The sequence below is a fragment of the Salvelinus sp. IW2-2015 genome, linkage group LG19 (genome assembly GCF_002910315.2).
Source record: "Salvelinus sp. IW2-2015 linkage group LG19, ASM291031v2, whole genome shotgun sequence".
Lineage (NCBI taxonomy): Eukaryota > Metazoa > Chordata > Actinopteri > Salmoniformes > Salmonidae > Salvelinus > Salvelinus sp. IW2-2015.
Window position 1 is genome coordinate 31,351,113 of NC_036859.1, and position 19,278 is coordinate 31,370,390.

General features: G+C 42.8%; 2 protein-coding genes across 2 annotated transcripts in view; one reads left to right on the forward strand and one right to left on the reverse strand.

The window, feature by feature from the left end:
• LOC111978887 (dipeptidyl peptidase 9) overlaps positions 1–6,691 on the forward strand; it is a 24,547-nt gene extending 17,856 nt beyond the window's left edge. The window contains exons 17-22 of the mRNA XM_024009128.2: positions 18–164; positions 870–887; positions 3,624–3,761; positions 4,819–4,961; positions 5,348–5,459; positions 5,782–6,691. Coding sequence (XP_023864896.1) covers positions 18–164; positions 870–887; positions 3,624–3,761; positions 4,819–4,961; positions 5,348–5,459; positions 5,782–5,874 — 651 coding nt within the window. The 3' untranslated portion in view covers positions 5,875–6,691. The remainder of the gene's footprint in view (positions 1–17; positions 165–869; positions 888–3,623; positions 3,762–4,818; positions 4,962–5,347; positions 5,460–5,781) is intronic.
• A 4,525-nt stretch (positions 6,692–11,216) lies between these two features.
• Positions 11,217–12,319, reverse strand: LOC111979067 (angiopoietin-related protein 4; the record flags this gene model as incomplete). Its single annotated transcript, XM_024009357.2, has 2 exons — positions 11,217–11,857; positions 12,013–12,319. Coding segments are annotated over 2 exons (471 nt in total), but the record flags the coding sequence as incomplete, so codon positions are not given.
• Positions 12,320–19,278: the final 6,959 nt, after the last annotated feature.

The following is a 19,278-nucleotide window of genomic DNA, read 5'->3' on the forward strand; positions in this document are numbered from 1 at the left end:
TATGTGTGTGTCCACAGGTCCAGTTGGTGAATAACACCTTCAAGGGGATGAAGTACCTGCGTCTCAACACCCTGGCCTCTCTGGGATACGCTGTGGTGGTCATCGACGGGAGAGGCTCCTGTCAGAGAGGCCTGAAGTTTGAAGGGGCTCTGAAAAACAAAATGGTAGGATTGGTCGAAAGCCACTATTTCCCTTCCAACCCAAATCTTGCTTTTTTAAAAATAAATGGTTCCAATACAAATTGTTCCATCTTTTTGTGTATAAGCATTACATCTGTAATCCTTAATAGTGAAACTGCAACGTACGTTTATGATATTACAGCAACAAAAAAGTTAGTGTAAACAACCATCGGATGTCATCGCACGAATGATAAAGAGCACAATATGTACCGGCGTTTTTTTTTTTACCCTGCTGCACGACGCTCCTCAGCTCGGCAACAAAAACAGTAACGGTGGTAGGGCRGCCAGTGGSGCTGTTTCCCCGTGCTGCGGATTCAATCTTTCAGGTACCCGTGTTCTACTGTAGACACAGCCATGGCAAATTGTACTGTGCCAACAAAGGCTGTTCTTGCTGTGCAGGTTCATTTAAAACACATTGGATCACCATATACCGTGTGCAGGCACCCTTATTCCTGTTAATAATACCTTCTGGTATTTATTAATGGAACAGCACCTGTGTGACTCTCTCACACATCTTTCATCTAGACCAGAGTTCTAACTTTTTCAGCTTGAGACCCAAATGACAAATGATCGTCCTCCCGTGATCTCAAATTAAGAGAAAATTGTGATAAAGAATTGTTATCTCATAAAGATGTGAATTTGACCCATCTGGGTGTTTACTGGACTAATGTCTCTCTACTGTGTTACCAGGGCCAGGTGGAGACTAATGTCCTCTCTCTATGTGTTACCAGGCCAGGTGGAGACTAATGTCCTCTCCTCTCTCTGTGTGTTACCAGGGCCAGGTAGAGACTAATGCCTCCTCCTCTGCTCTCGTGTGTTACCAGGCCAGGTGGAGACTAATTCCTCTCCTCTCTCTTGTGTTACCAGGGCCAGGTAGAGACTATGTCCCCTTCCTCTCCTCATGTGTTACCAGGCCAGGTGGAGCTAATGTCCTCTCTCTCTCTATTGTGTACCAGGCCAGGTAAGACTAATGTCCTCTCCTCTCTTCTGTGTGTTACCAGGCCAATAGAACTAATGTCCTCTCTCTTCTCTATGTGTTACCAGGCCAGGTAGAGACTAATGTCCTCTCTCTCTCTTATGTGACCAGGCCAGGTAGGAGACTAATGTTCCTCCTTCCTCTCTTATGTTACAGGCCAGGTGAGAAATGTCCTCCTCTCTCTCTGTGTGACCAGGGCCAGGTGGAGACTAATGTCCTCTCCTCTCTCTGTGTTTACCAGGGCCAGGTAGAGACTAATGTCCTCTCTCTCTCGTGTTTACCGAGGCCAGGGTAGGGAGACTAATGTCCTCTCTTCTCTATGTGTTACCAGGGCCAGGTGAGGACTAATGTCCTCTCCTCTTCGTGTTACCAGGCCAGTAAGAACTAATGTCCTCCTCTCTCTCTATTGTGTTACCAGGGCCAGGAGTGGAGACTAATGTCCTCTCTCTCTCTCTATGTGTTACCAGGCCAGTAACTAATGTCCTCTCCCTCTCTTCTATGTGTTACCAGGGCCAGGTGTGAGATCTAATGTCCTCCCCCGTCCGTCGCCCCCTCTCTCTATGTTCTGTTTTCTAGTTTGGCAGTGGAGCTGATGTCTTCTTGTGTAGTTTGTTACCCTGCCTGTGTGGCCAGTGGAGGAAACTAATGTCCTCTCCTCTCTCTCTGTTGTTTACCAGGGCCAGGTGGAGACTAATGTCCTTCCTCTCTCTGTGTGTTACCAGGGCCAGGGAGACTAATGTCCTCTTCCCTCTCGTGTGTTACCAGGGCAGGTGAGACTAATGTCCTCTCCTCTCTCTGTGTTACCAGGCCAGGTAGAGGACTAATGTCCTCTCCTCTCTCTGTTTTACCAGGGCCAGTAAGACTAATTCCTCTCCTCTCTCTGTGTTACCAGGGCCAGGTGGAGACTAATGTCCTCTCCCTCTCTGTGTTTACCAGGGCCAGGTGGAGGACTAATGTCCTCTCCTCTCTCTGTGTGTTACCAGGCCAGGTGGAGACTAATGTCCTCCTCCTCTCTCTATGTGTTACCAGGGCCAGGGGAGACTAATGTCCTCTCCTCTCTCTGTGGTACCAGGCCAGTGGAGACTAATTCCTCTCCTCTCTCTTGTGTTACCAGGGCCAGGTGAGACTAAGTCCTCTCCTCTCTCTATGTGTTACCAGGCCAGGTAGAGACTAATGCCCCTCCTCTCTCTCTATGTGTACCAGGCCAGGTGGAGACTAATGTCCTCTCCTCTCTCTGTGTTACCAGGGCCAGGTGGAGACTAATGTCCTCTCCTCTCTCTGTGTGTTACCAGGGCCAGGTGGAGACTAATGTCCTCTCCTCTCTCTGTGTGTTACCAGGGCCAGGTGAGACTATGTCCTCTCCTCTCTCTATGTGTTACCAGGGCCAGGTGGAGACTAATTCCTCTCCTCTCTCTATGTGTTACCAGGGCAGTGGAGACAATGTCCTCTCCTCTCTCTATGTGTTACCAGGCAGGTAGAGACTAATGTCCTCCTCCTCTCTCTATGTTTACCAGGCCAGGTGGAGACTAATGTCCTCTCCTCTCTCTATGTGTTACCAGGGCCAGGTAGAGAACTAATGTCCTCCTCCTCTCTCTCTATGTGTTACAGGGCCAGGTGAGACTAAGTCCTCCTCCTCTCTCTATGTGTTACCAGGCCAGGTGAGACTAATGTCCTCCCTCTCTCTCTATGTGTTACCAGGGCCAGGTAGAGACTAATGTCCCCTCCTCTCTCTCTATGTGTTACCAGGGCCAGGTGGAGACTAATGTCCTCTCCTCTCTCTATGTGTTACCAGGGCCAGGTGGAGACTAATGTCCTCTCCTCTCTCTATTGTGTTACCAGGGCCAGGTAGAGACAATGTCCTCCTCCTCTCTCTCTATGTGTTACCAGGGCCAGGTGGAGGACTAATGTCCTCTCTCTATGTGTTACCAGGGCCAGGTGGAGACTAATGTCCTCTCTCTATGTGTTACCAGGGCCAGGTAAGGACTAATCTCTCCTCTCTCTTCTATGTTTACCAGGGCCAGGTAGAGACTAATGTCCTCCTCCTCTCTCTCTATGTGTTACCAGGGCCAGGTAGAGACTAATGTCCTCCTCCTCTCTCTCTATGTGTTACCAGGGCCAGGTAGAGACTAATGTCCTCCTCTCTCTCTCTATGTGTTACCAGGCCAGGTGGAGACTAATGTCCTCTCCTCTCTCTATGTGTTACCAGGGCCAGGTAGAGACTAATGTCCTCCTCCTCTCTCTCTATGTGTTACCAGGGCCAGTAGAGACTAATGTCCTCCTCTCTCTCTATGTGTACCAGGCCAGGTAGAGACTAATGTCCTCCCTCCTCTCTCTCTATGTGTTACCAGGGCCAGGTGAGGACTATTGTCCTTCTGTCTCTCTGTGTGTGGTGTGACCAGGGCCAGGTGGAGACTAATGTCCTCTCTCTCTATGTGTGTTGTGTGGACCAGGCAGGTTGGAGATTGAAGAACCAGGTTGGAGGGGCTTCTAGTAGCGTGTCAGAGAGGTTCAACTTTGTGGACCTGAGTCGCGTGGCGATCCACGGCTGGTCCTACGGAGGCTTCCTCTCCCTCATGGGCATCATCCAGAGACCCAACATCTTCAAGGTGACCGGCACTACACTAAAATACACAATCCCAAATCACTTGATGATCTGAGTAGATTAGATACCACATTGCCCTCTGATTGGCTAGGGGAGATTTTCCCATATTGCTTAGACCTATTTAAACACATTTCATTTACAATGCAGATTAGACTGAATGTAGTTGATTATAGATTGGCCTATTGGTGAGGATAGGTTTGATTTATTTGAAGCTCATCGAATATGACATTCTGTATGGATGTAGTTTTCCCATTAGGCCTCATGGTGTTGATGTTGGGTCACAYGTCATTCCACACTGCAGTTCTCATAGTGCCTGTCCTTCGTTGTACTGCTCTACAAAGCACACTGGCAAAGATCAACAAATGTTAGGGTTAAGTGTCATGCTCAACGGCACGTCAACAGATTCGTTTTTTTTCTCCCCCTTGTCAGCTTGGGTATTCAAACATCAACCTTTTGGTTACTGGCCCAACGCTCTAACTGCTAGGCTACCTGCCCCCTCTCACCAGTATATCTCTCACCAGCATATATACCAGTGTATCTCTCACCAGTATATATACCAGTATATCGCTCACCAGTATATGTACAAGTACATCTCTCACCAGCATATGTACAAGTACATCTCTCACCAGCATATGTACCAGTATATCTCTCACCAGCATATGTACCAGTATATCTCTCACCAGCAGCAGAGGTACCAGGGGGCGTATTCAGTATGTACAGTACTGCTCGACAGAAATAGGGCTTCATTGAACCATTAAATAGCAGAAGTTTAGACATGCCACACAATCACTGTATGCCACCACCCTGCTATACTGAACARATTCCCACAGGCATCCATCTTCTGAAAAGCAGTTTGACCTGTCATGTTGCGCTAAAATGTAGAAAATGAACACCCGCTGAAGTGTGATGGAACAATGCATCTGAAATGTCTTAGTTGTCTGTCCCAGTGGAGGCTGGTGGAGGGAGAAATGGCAGGACAGGCTTATTTTAATGCTATCCTTACTGAAAAAATWAATAAATTGCCCCTCCCCCCCCAAAATAGCAATGTTGTTCCTTTTCAGGTGGCCATAGCAGGCGCTCCCGTGACGGTGTGGATGGCGTACGACACGGGTTACACAGAGCGCTACATGGATACACCTGATAACAACCAACAGGGCTACGAGGAGGGCTCCGTGGCACTGCATGTGGACAAGCTGCCCAGCGAGTCAGTCCCATACTGTTTACTGCACTTTATACACTTGAACCAATCTAAGAAATAAGAATAACCAACTTCTATATTTATATATTGTACTGTAGATGAAGGTAACAATGTTGTGGTCAGTTCTATTCCATTTTATTGATCATTGTTGAATAAAAACAGGCATTGGTTTTGAGCAACAAAAATACTACTTATTTGTAGCTCAAATTTCAAGGACAGATGGAATGTTATTTAGTTTCACCATAAACATTTCTATATGTATAATAAATAAACAGGATATGCTTACTGTAGTGTAGTATAAAAAAAACAGGACGAACATGAAAATTGAACCTGTTTTATTTTAATGTGGTTTCTATGTCTGTTTCCATCCCTTTGAAACCCTCTCCTCCCAGGCCAAACCGCTTGCTGATTTTACATGGATTCCTTGATGAGAATGTTCACTTTTTCCACACCAACTTCCTGGTGTCACAAATAATCCGCGCTGGGAAGCCATATCAGCTACAGGCTAGTATATTTATGTGTTGTTGACATTTCTAAATCTGTGTTAAAGGCATGTTATGGGTAACAGTCCCGTCTATTGATATACGTTTCCCCAACATGGACATTGTTGTACAATTAGAGAGAAGTACTGCTACAGTCTGTCCCATGTGCTGTCAGTGGGTCCCAGAAGGGGGCTGCTATCTTAGACTTTAATGGACAACTCTTTCATTTGAATGGGTTTCAGGGAATATTGTGTTTTCAGAAAATTGCAAATTGTAGTCACATGTACCATATAGTGTATACTGAAGCAGGAATTAGTGGTTGATTTTCCTCTGTTGTTTTGCAGGTCTACCCCAATGAGCGACACAGTATTCGCTGCCCAGAGTCAGGAGAACACTATGAGATCATGCTGCTGCACTTTCTACAACAATACCTCTGAAAGTCAACCCCCCTCCCCCCTCTACCCCATTCTGAAACCAACTGTATACCTCCCCCGAAACCTCCTCAACCCAGGCTTAAAGACCTCTCTGCAGCCACACCCAACTACTCCCAATTTTACCATGAACTGGTGATCTCACTCAATTATACCTCCACCTGTCTCGGTCGCTTGCTATCTCTCTCTCTCGCTCTGTTCTATTCTTCCGATCTCTYGTCCCTGCACCTAAGGAGATCCAAGGCAGGGTTGTCAAGTTTCACCTCGGACTGTGGAATGAATACATTATCTGGAGGCTGTCACAATCCCTCTCTAATTGTCTTCCCTTTCTCTGGATTGTTTTGCCAAATGTTTKTCTTTTTCCTCCATTTTATTCACTCAAGTCAGTGGTAGGATTGGGGTTCCTCGAATACGAAATGGAATCTATACACACACACACGCAGCATATTGGAGTTGGTGTAATGGCTAGAGGAAGAAACCCTGCCTTTACTTGCATTCATTAACTATTTTAAGTGTGTATTGTTAAAAAAAAGAAAATATTTTTATGGATTCTTATTCTTTTATAATGAGTGTCAAATGAAGTCGCTCATTGACATAATACAGTCATTTTCTCTCCTCACGTTGCAGTGCTCAAGGTGTCGGCTTGCCTTCTGAAGACATACCATGTATGCCAAAGTACTTCTTGACTTGATCGTGCTGGTATTTCCTTTTTTACGGCAATTACGATACGAGTATGAGCAGCCAAGTCTTAAACAGCTTTGTACCACCTGAATAAAAATGTAAACATGATGATGAAGAATAAATAAATACATGTATGATGAAATCTCTTTTTATTTTATAATTTGTCACAGAATAACATGAACAAGGATGGATGGATGGATGGATCTATGCATATATGGAGGGATAGATCTGGATAGACCATAATGATGAACCAAGATGTTGAGACTGTTTCAATGTCTCAAATTGTACATGATGTACAATAGCAGTGTCATGGTCAACTACAATGTGATTCATATGTTAACACAGGGAATATCCTATGTGTGCAATCTCAGGGCTAGTAATCTTTCCATGTGAATTGATATTCCTCTATGACCCTCCTGGTTCTTTGGAGATGGGGAGACATCTCCTGTCCCTTTTGACCAATCACATCAGATCTTTTCAAATCAGATATTTTTCAAAGCTGATCTGACCAATTTGTGGGGGRAAAAAGATCAGAATTGGGCTACCTGTCTAAAAGAGGCCTCTGTGCCTCTTATTGAGTCCTCCAGCAGGTGCAGAGTGTTGATATGCTATCCACCATAGAATTTAATAGGGTCTCTATGCCAGAGCCATATGTTAAGATATGATGTCAATACATTACTCTGCTCTATGCTATCCACCTTCCCTTTGGGGGAACGGTTGCCATGGATACCAACGATGTGATGCTGCCATTTCATAGACGAGCTCGCTGGAAGCAAGGGTGCTTGGAGGTGATTGATGTTACAGATGCCTTGATGTTACTGAGGAGCCTCTGTAGGCTCTGCTGCATGAAGCTTTATTAGCCATTTTGTGCACATGTTAGTGATGCAGCTGGAAATGGGAAGTTGAATTGTATAATTTTTTTAATATCAAATGGATAATCAAAGTAACCGTTTACMCTTTGGCTACCTTTTATTGATAAAAACCACAACATATTTCATTTGACATCCTCTATGATAAATCCACCTCACTGTCTTTTCCACGTGTGTGTAGACCCTACAGAAAGTGAATTATGACCYTTCAAAGTCAGCATAATAGCCTGAGTGTCACAGGAAGATAATGATCAATTGGCTCAAATCACACRGGCACCCAGGCAGTATGTCATTCGCACTCCAACAAGATTGAATATCCAACAAGATTGAATAAGGAAAACTGAGCATTTGATATCGGTCGATCACGAACAGTAAGACATTGGATGTTCCTTCCTGTCCCTCACTCTATCTGAAGGTGTTATAAAGCACATWAGCAGTAAGCCTGACACCTGACCAGATYTCTTGGTGTGAGTAATTGAAGCTGACGGAAGTAAGCCACTGGACCTAGCTCGCTGTAAGATGACTTAACTTCTAATTTTGGGGAATATGAGAGGTCCATGTGCATGGTGCCTCCAAGAAACTGCTGCTATACTTTTAAAACTTGGCTCAGTCTCAACCCTGGCCTGCCTAGGGAGAGTTTGCGTCCCTCAGGTATTCCTGTAAAGTAAATTGGTGAAATATTGTTTCCTCGCTGTGGTGGAAAAATGGGGAATGCAAAACAAGAGCCAGGGCGTGTCACTACTTTTCACGATGATGGATTGGCTTCAGTACTGAAGGCTTGATAACATGAACAATTATATAACTTGGTAATATGCAAATAATTGAAAGGGACAAATAGCACACATTGATTTGATAATCATGTTCGAACTCAGTTGTATCAGCAAATTTTCGGTCAATACAATTAAATGGAAGAACCTTTACTCAGCCTTACTATGCAACATCAAACAGAAACAGTGGTTCAGAAAGTATTCATACCCCTTGACTTATATCAACAAAATTATGTTACAGCCTGAATTCAAACTTGATTAAAAAATGTATATAATTCTCACACATCTACACATWAAAAATATGTTCTGTGTTCTAGAAAGACCTAGCAAAGCTGCAGCTGGTTCAAAACAAAGCAGAAGGCCTTGCCCTGAACTGCACACACAGAACTAACATCAACAACATGAATGATAGTCTTTCATCAAATCAAATTGTATTGGTCGCATACACGTATTTAGTAGATGTTATTGTGGGTGTAGCGAAATGCTTGTGTTCCTAGCTCCAACAGTGCAGTAATATCTAACAATACACAACAATACACACAAATCTAAAAAGTAAAAGAAGGGAATTAAGAAATATAGAAATATTAGGACGAGCAATGTCGTAGTCCGGAGTGTCAAATCAAATTGTATTTGTTACATGCGCCGAATACAACAGGTGTAGACCTTACARTGAAATGTTTACTTACAAGCCCTTAACCAACAATGCAGTTCAAGAAATAGATTTAAGAAAATATTTTCWAAATAAAATAAAAAATAACACAATAAAATTACATAACAATAACGAGGCTATATACAGGGGGTACCGATACAGAGTCAATGTTAGTCGAGGTAAGGTTAATCGAGGTAATTTATACATGAAGGTAAAGGGACTATACAGAGATAATAAACAGAGAGTAGTAGCAGCAGTGTAAATACAAAGGGCGCGGAGGGGGGGGGGTCAATGCAAATAGTCTGGGTGGCCATTTGATTAATTGTTCAGCAGTCTTATGGCTTGAGGGTAGAAGCTGTTAAGGAGCCTTTCGGACCTAGACTTGGTGCTCCGGTACCGCTTGCCATGTGGTAGCAGRGRGAACAKTCYATGACTTGGGTGACTGGAGTCTTTGACAATTYTTTGGGCCTTCCTCTGACACCRCCTAGTATATAGGTCCTGGATGGCAGGAAGCTTGTCCCCAGTGTGTGTATATATGTGTGTGAGTGATGGGATGTAATAGACAACATGGACAGTTATATGAATAGAATATGTAGTATATATGAAGAATAGTATATGTACAGCAATAGTTAAATTGGATAGGCCTTGACTAATACAGTATATACATATGAAGTGGGTAAAACAGTATGTAAACGGTATTTAAAGTGACCAGTGTTCCATGACTACGTACATAGGGCAGCAGCCWCTAAGGTTCATGGAAGAGTACACGGGTGGTAACYGTCTAGTGACAGTGACTAAAGTAGTGGGTGGAGGCCTGCTAGTGGTGACTATTTAACTGTCTGTTGGCCTTGAGATAGAAACTGTTTTTCAGTCTCTCGGTCCCAGCTTTGATGCACCTGCACTGACCTCGCCTTCTGCATGGTAGCAGGGTGAATAGGCCGTGGCTCAGGTAGCTGAGGTCCTTGATGATCTTCTTGGACTTCCTGTGACACCAGGTGCTGTAGATGTTCCGGATGGCAGGCAGTGTGCTCTGACTACTTCTCTTCTARTCTTTTTATTAAACATTTGTGTGTTGAAAAGGCCTAACCACTTGTATAATCTATTTGCATACACTTCAAACAGGCACACAGTGCATTTGGAAAGTATTCAGACCCCTTGACTTTTTCTACATTTTGTTACATTACAGCCTTATTCTAAAAATGATTAAATTACATTTTTTCCTCATCAATCTACACACAATATCCCATAATGACAAAGTGAAAATAGTTTTTTTCCMAAAAAATCTATCAATCAAATTAATAATTGATATGTGGGATTCACGTCTCCATCTCAACCAAAAATCTAAGTAAAAAAGTAGGACTAAATCAAATCAAACTTTAAATGCACTTTAAATAAAGTTTGATTTGATTTAGTCMTATTCTTTAACTTAGATCTTTGGTTGAGATGGAGATGTGAATCCAACATATCAATTATTAATTTATAGACGAACTGGAATTAAAGCCAGACTTAGTCAGTGGTAAAAATGGAACTATCCAAGCAGAAGATACATCTACTTCAAATGTTGATATTTGGTTGCRTTGACAACCAAACTCAACTCAACATTGATGAATTTGCAAATCCTAAATATATATGAGTGATAAAGTATAGTCACATTTCATTTACTCGGTTAAACCTACCCTTTGGAATGACTTCGATAGCAACAGTGAATCTATTTCATTTTTAAGTGGAGATTTTAACAGTCATTCTCACAATAGCACATTGGTAATAGTCAGTGACAAATATCATAGCTAGGCAGGCCTTGGTTAAAACCTTGGATGGGAGACCAAAGGGTAGCTGTAGATCAATCACCCAGTAGAAGGTGCTGCCCAGCCTATAGTTTTACTTTTTGATTAGTGGAGATATAACATTAAAGTTCTGAGGATCTGTTTTAAAGGTACAAATTCAACATATTTTATACAAGGTTCGGCTTGGTTTAAATTTGGTTACCGTGAAGAGATAATACTGTCGTTGAAATTTCACCCTCAAAACAAYAGTTGATGACTTTTTCAAATCCAATGTATTTTCCACGTAGATTCCATGTCACAATACGTTGAGAATTAAGTTGAAACAACGTTGATTCAACCAGTTTGTGTCCACTGGGAAGTTAATTTGACTGTTTTTGAGTTGAGTACTATGTTCATTTTACAGGTTTTTTTTCTTCGAGTTGGCAGCTATGTTCATTTTACAGGTTTTTGTTCTTTGAGTTGGCTGCTATGTTCATTTGAATGTTACTCCATTTTGGCCTTTGGCTGACTTATGAATTGTTTCTCTCGCTGCATCAGTGTGTTTAATCAGAGATCAGACAGCGAAAGGATTTTTCTTTAAATCATTTTTATTGGCTGGTTCAAGCCAAAGAGGACAGTATTCAACCTCTGGGAAAACTCTTACCATTCAGAAACCTCCGTCAGATGGGTCTTAGCATGTGGAAAATGCTTGGTTTCTTGCGACACAAAACATGTTGGAACTCACCTCATTCTGTTCCATTCATTAGTCCCAAGGCTGAGCGTTGCTTTAAACAGTGATTAAGAGTGAGCTCATACCACAGCTTTGGTGAAACACTCTTGCTAACTTTCCACTGCTAGATTCACATGTACATTTTACTTCTTAACTTTTTAAACATTGTTCTCTCTAGCTGAGAGACTTGAAGACTTTTGAAAAGTATGAGTTATTTTGACTTTTATRATGGCCTTGGCTCTGTTGGAAGTCTCACTGGGTGAAGCCAGGACTGACTGGGTAGCTTACCCAAGTCATTGACCAACCGCCTCTAACAGTGTTTCAGTTCAAGAGGAGAAAATTTGTCAGAATGCTGAGCGTCTCTCCTCAGGGGGCGATCATCATGACGGTGGTCTTCAGGGGATAGTAGTGGCCACGCCAGGTCTTCCAGAAGACCCCCTGCTTCCTCTGATGCCTCTGCTTGGGAGGAGGGCTCATGAAGTAGCGGCCGTTCAGGTTGGAGCGTCCACAGTTGCTGAACCACCAGCCACCTGGAGAAAGAGAGAAAACATCTGGTTAGATTGGCATTGGTGCTACATTCCCAATTTGAGTCATAGAGAGATAAACCTTACACTAAATAAATCTTAAATCTTAGATAAAATTCAGCCAAATAGTAACTTTGAACTTTGAAAAAGAGGAGACGTACCAGAGAGGTGTTTGGCGGAGTTGGTGTCGCTCTTCTGGTCATTGTCTTGGTCGCGGGTGGAGAAGGGCAGGCCGGAGGCCTCGGTAGTCAGGGCGCTCTCCAGGTTGCCGTTGGAGGTCTCTTGGATGTGGAGGGCGTAGTGGCTCTCCTCCCCGCCCAGACGGATGGGGTACTGGATGGTCTCAGAATCRCCCCTCCAGTCTGAGAACTTAACCTTGAGGATGTAGTCTGTGTCTTTGGCCACAGCGTGTATCTTCTCAAGACCAAGCCAGAACTCACCTAGAGAGAGAGAGTGCTCAAAACAAAGACAAAAACACAACACGGTTCACAAACTCTTTTGTCCAGACTTCGTACCTCAGATAGTCAGTATCAGTACACGTCATCAAGGTCTGTGTTCTAACAGTGCTTTGGCCTTTCCCCTTCGCTGGCACAAATATCCTATTTATAAATGACTCATTCAACTAGAATAAGAGCCTCTAGTTTCATATCTCCAAAGCCTTGAACTTCAAACTGTTATGTCGGCCAGCAGACAACATGGAGCTTGTTTGTGAGCTATGGGGCAAAAGTCCACCCTGCCTCTGACAACTCCACTTGTTTTCTACTGAGGGAATTCACACTTGTGACTATTTTTATAATATTATTCTGTAGGGACATAATTGCATAACATGTTTACCTTTTACTTAATAACTAGGTCAGGAATCAGGATACATCTAGTTTCCCTATCTGGGTTCCCTATCATTGGCTTCTTCATTGTAGCTGGTTAATTCTGCAACTACGGGAACTTCGATGTCCTCAGGGTCAATTTTGGGGATTTTWTTTTTWWWWWAAAGKTTTTATTTTTTATATGTTAAGTTCACACTACATTCACCCCATATTTTTTTCAACACCTCTCTATCAAGTATTTTAGATACCTTTCAGATTCATTTTATACCTCAATTTCACTGTTTTGCTCTTGTCCCTGACTCACACTTATGAGCTTCTACTATGTTTTTCTATGAGAAAACATGAATAATTACACATTATGTAATGTTATCTCCTAGAGAARGAGTCAATTAAATACAATCTGTATCAATATTTATTGTGAGTATGCCCTTTATATTGCTATTTCCACAAAATATATCTGTCCTTTGGTAGTGGTGTCATTTCCACCACTGAGGGCAATTTTTATTGTTAGTCATTTCCAAACAGGCTACAATTTCTTTAATTTGTGGTAGAATTTAGATTTTTTAAATATATTTGATGTATTTAGTGTAAACCATATGCTAGCTGTAATACTGGCCAAAGCATTCTAAGCAGTCTGTCATTTTTCTCCAAAAACAGCAGAAGCGTCATTTCCACCAGTCATTTCCATCACAAACTTAACTGTGATGGAAATKACAGAACGTGGTGGAAATGACAAAAATCCATTATGTTATTACTTTTTACTTTGTTTTTTAAATTTAGGCTTATTTAATCATGTAAATTACTTGAATCTAGAAAATGCTCCAAGGTGTGCACAATTGGAAAACATAAGTAGTATTTTTCTTTGTTTTTAGAAGRTGCCACATAAAACAGCACAGAGGTCACAGACATAGAAACAAAATAAAAAATGATCCTATACGATACCAGGAACATCTGCAAAAAGACAGGGAGAGATACTGGAAGAAAAAAGAGAAGGGAAAAAAGAGAAGTGATATCTATCTCTGAGTTTACAAAGTGAGAACAAAGAAGCAAGAGATGGCAATGGAAATGCAACCAATGGAATAGAAGACAGACTTTAAAGAGAACAGTTGCAATGGAGACCTACCTATCAGGCAACACAACACCTTAGTCACCAGATGACTTGCAGCCAGAACATGAGGCCATCATACCTKCCCCTARCTTAYCTGCCCCTGATGCACGCCCYGWTACCCCTTCCTCATCATCTGCAACAGGAATGAGAAGTCTAATACTTGCTGGAAGGAAAAAGGTTGGAAGAGGTCGCTCAAAAACATAGAGATCTTTGCAAATGTCAAACTTGATAAAGCTTAACGGAAAACTGAGAAATACAAAAAAAGATATGATCAACTGATGAAGAAAATGAAAAGACAAGATTTACCAAAGACAAAGACAAAACAGWAAATGAAGGGAACTCCGAAGAACTTGAGAAGGATTTGTTGTTTCAAAATGCAATCATTGCAGAGTAAAAGCAAAAGTATAAAAAAATGCGCAGTGCCAAGGACAAACAAGTGGCAACATCTTGAGAAAGTATGGCCTGGTCAAAGCTGCAAACAGAGAATTTGGATTTTCAGCAAAAGCATTGAGGGAAAATGAAAACAGGCCAACAAGTCTTCAATACTCCAGGAAAAAAGCAGTGTAACATAATTAGCACAGCCACAGAAGAGAAAATCACTAGATTCTATGAACGTGATGTCAACAGTAGAGCAACAACAGGGAAAAAGGACACACTAACGAGGAACAAGAGAAAAAAAGCAGAAGTGCTTCTTGAATGGCACAATTCAGAACCTTTATCAGGATTTTAAGAGGGATTAAAATGTCTTACTATGAATTCTTTAAAATATGTATTTTTGGGTTGTCAAGCCAACAGTCCAGGATAGGGACACATGTCTCTGCAAAACCCACGGCAACCTCCAGTTCATGGCGGACAAACTACAGCATCACAAAGTGATCAGCTGCAGCAACAATGACAACCTAATCGAGTCTTTGTGCTGTGAGAACCTGAAGAAAGAGTGCATGTACACAGAGTGCTCCCTTTGCCAAGCCAAAGAGCTTAAACAGCTGACTTTGATGCTGGTGAGCAGACATTGTGGTTTGAGTGGAAAAACTAAGCTGAAGAGAGAGAGAAGACAAACAAAGAGGGAAACATGGAGAAGTTCCCTTTACATTTGACAGTATACGAAAAGGTGTGTGGCACACTACAGATTCTACTKRAGGACTTCTCCAAAGGATTGAAAGAGAAGTTGGGGAAACACATGTACAACATTCGACACCAATACTCCAAACTGAGAGAATTAAAAGAGAATCTGCGGAAAGAGGAGATCATCGTGCATATTGACTTTGCAGAGATCTCAGTGGCGCAACTTTCACTGGGGACGGGGGGGACATGTCCCCCTCACATTCTGAAATTGCATTTTAGTCCCCTCCAGTTTTATAATTTGAATGTGTTACAAAATGAGGCAACGGTTGTTTAGAGTGTTTATCCGACTGGATAAAACAAATTATAATATKTATTTCCCCCCACTTCTAAAACCAAAGTTGTGCCACTGAGAAAACTACCTGTGTAAATACACCAGTGAAATCCAGGCAGTTCACTTTGGTGATTCTCACAAGCAGGTGACCCTCCACACCTGTGTTGGATATACCACAAATGATACCGTTTCACTTTGCTCACTGAGCTCTTCTATGCGGATGACCCCTCTGCAATCTGGGCTCATCTCTCAAAAACACTGGCCTACTTCCTTGAGCTCTGCCCACTTTTGGAATTTTACTTTTTCTTAAATTAATTAAATGTTCTACAATGGTTGTTGTTCAAAATGTTTGCAATAAAATATTGTTTTCATAATTTTTTTTWTACATAGATGTCATTTCCACCACACTTTGTCATTTCCACCACACCCATATTTTTAAGTAAATTAGTATATTATGTAAATTTACATTGATTGATTTGTTTTAGACAGGGAAATCATATGGTTGTTATCATAATCTCACAAAAAGGTTGGGTGGAAATATCTTATTTTTTWATGATAAATACATTGTTTCAGCTGTCACAAAAGCAASTTTATACATTCAGGCGTTGTGTTGAATTATTAATTTTAGGAAAATCTTAAAAAGCACTTAAAATAATATTCAATACAAGTTCATGTACAAATGTATAAGAAATGTGTTATAAAATAATTGTGTGATCATTTCATTTTCAACAAAAATTGATGTTCAATGATGTGATGGAAATGACATTTGTCTATGGCTGTCTGAGAAAAATGACGAAAATATATAAATTCCTGAATAGTACGATCGCAGCCATTATCAGATATTATTTCTAGACAAATCAAAGACGATTATAATAYTGGTAAAATGGTGTTTCAATACATTTTAATTTCTGAAAGCTTGCCTTGCCAAAGTGCTTGAAGTTGCAGAATCACCCAGCTCTCCAGGTCTGTGAATGCTGAATGTTTGCAAATAAAGGGGCCTTATTGTGAAATGGGTTTATCAGTAGTTGTAAACCTAAGAAAGATAAAGAGTTAATGTTGTGCCCTAGTCTGACCTGCCCGAACAAAAGAGAGCTCCTTGCTTAGTAGTAAACATGACCTTTCTCCCAGTTCCCAAGCAGACTTCCCCCTCAGCTGCCTGGTCTACTGATTACATGTGCCTCTCCTCAAATTCCACTACCTCCTCAAATTCCACTACCCCCTCCACTCCTGCCTTCGAGTTTTCTCTCTCCTCCTCCTCCCCTCCTGTTTGACATACCTCCCACACATGCAAAGCAGCCAGTCAGTGACGTAGGAATGCATGGCCACTGCATGCACAGGGAATGCTCAGAGAGTACTATAGGGACAGCAGGCTCATTAAAAAAACACATGTAAAATAGCTGTTTACACATRTGGGGCTTCAATTTCACACATTAAACCATATTTTCACATGTATTAAAGAATAATACGTTTTCACCTCACRTGAATTGCAGTTTCACATGTAACATTTGAGGTTTCACATGTTAAAAATGTTCACATGTGAACATCGGATATKCAATTCCCCATRTGAAAGTGAGATTTTCACATGTGAAACTGCAAATTAGATGTTTTTACATATTTATTTTTTCACGTGAACTTGTAATTCCACATGTGAAAATCTAATTAGCAATTTCCCATATAACAAAACTCCACGTGTGAAAATCTCASTTTCACATGTAGAATTGCAGATTAACATGTGGGGTTGAAATAATGTTATTCTCCTCACGTAATTTTTTTTWAACATGTTGCAGTAGAAAAGTTTCCAAATGTGGAATTAGGGTGACCACAACACTTGAGTGTGCTGTTTCTGACCAGCTCTCTCGCTATGATCTTCTTGACCCTAACCAGACAGACTTCAAGACATCCCAACCCGAGCCCTCCGTTCCACTACCTCTGGTCTCTTGGCCCTCCCAACCCTGCGGGAGGGCAGCTCCCGCTCAGCCCAGTCAAARCTCTTCTCTGTCCTTGCACCTAAATGGTGGAACAAATTTCCCCCAGCCTCTTTGAAGAGTACACTGCATGGTATGTACACTATGTACAGTATGTGGACACCCCTTCAAATTAGTGGATTTGGCTATTTCTGCCACACCCGTTACTGACAGGTGTATAAAATCAAGCACACAGCCATGCAATCTCAATAGACAAACATTGGCAGCAGAATGGCCCGAACTGAAGAGCTCAGTGACTTTCAATGTGGCAACATCATAGGATCCCACCTTTTCAATAAGCCAGTTCATCAAATTTCTGCCTTGCTAGAGCTGCCCCGGTCAACTATAAGTGCTGTTGTGAAGTGGAAATGTCTAGGAGCAGCAACGGCTTAGCCGCAAAGTGGTAGGCCACACAAGCTCACGGAATGGGACCGCTGATTRCTGAAGCGCGAAGCGCATACAAATTCTGTCCGTCCTCGGTTGCAACACTCACTACCGAATTCCAAACTGCCTCTGGAAGCAACATCAGCACAAGAAGTGTTCGCTGTGAGCTTCATGAAATGGGTTTCAATGGCCGAGCAGCCGCAACCAAGCGTAAGATCAACATGCGCAATGCCAAGCTTCGGCTGTAGCGGTGTAAAGCTCGCCACCATTGTACTTTGGAGAAGTGGAAACGAGTTCTCTGGTGTGATGAGTCACACTTCATCATCTGGCAGTCCGACGGATTAATCTGGGTTTGGCAGAGGCCAGGATAACGCTACCTGCCCGAATGCATAGTGCCAACTGTAAAGTTTGGTGGAGGAGGAATAATGGTCTGGGGCTGTTTTTCATGGTTCGGGCTAGGCCCCTTAGTTCCAGTAAAGGGAAATCTTAACGCTACAGCATACAATTACATTCTAGATGATYCTGTGCTTCCAACTTTGTGGCAACAGTTTGGGGAAGGCCCTTACATGTTTCAGCATGACAATGCCCCCGTGCACAAAGCGCGAACTTGACTGGCCTGCACAGAGCCCTGACCTCAACCCATCGAACACCTTTKGGATGAGTTGGAACGCCGACTGTGAGCCAAGCCTAATCGCCCAACATCAGTGCCTGACCTCACTAGTGCTCTTGTGGCTGAATAGAAGTAAGTCCCTGCAGCAATGTTCCAACATCTAGTGGAAAGCCTTCCCAGAAGAGTGGAGGCTGTTATAGCAGCACAGGGAGGACCAACTCCATATTAATGCCCATGATTTTGGAATGAGATGTTTGACTTTTGGCCATGTAGTGTATCTTAAATAACTCTCATCCTTCTCTGCACCCTCTCAGGGGCTGGGTGTCTCAGGCTCTGCACACTCTTGGATTGGATCCTGCCTGGCAGACCGCTCCTACCAGGTGACGAGGAGAGGATCTGTGTCTGCACCACGTGCTCTACCTACTTGTGTCCCCTAGGGCTCGGTTCTAGGCCCTCTCCTCTTCTCTCTATACACGAAGTCACTCGGCGTTGTCATATCCTCACATGGTCTCTCCTATCACTGCTATACGGATGACACTCAGCTCCTTTCTCCTTCCTCCCTTCTGACACCCAGTTGGTGACACACATCTCTGCGTGCCTGGCAAATATCTCAGCTTGGATGTCGGCCCATCACCTCAAGCTCAACCTCGTCAAGACGGAGCTGCTCTTCCTCCCACTCCAAGACCTCTCCGTCACGGTTGACAACTMCACAGTGTCCCCCTCCCAGAGTGAAAATAACCTTGGCGTGACCCTGGACAACACCCTTCCCTGCAAACGTTCTCTGCAAACATCAAAGCAGTGACTTTCTCCTGCAGGGTCATCCTCTACAACATCCATCCAGTGCGACCCTACCTCACACAGGAAGCGGAGCAGGTCCTAATCCAGGCACTTGTCATCTCCCGTCTGGACATGGCTGGCTCCCTACTTGTGCCGTCAAACCCCTGCAACTTATCCAGAACGCCGCAGCCTGCCTGGTGTTCAACTTTCCRAAGTTTCTCATATCACCCCGCTCCGCTGCACACTCCACTGGCTTCCAGTTGAAGCTCGCATCCACTACAACACCATGGTACTTGCCTATGGATCAGCAAGAAGAACTGCCCCTCCCTACCTTCAGGCTATGCTCAAACCCTACACCCCAAAC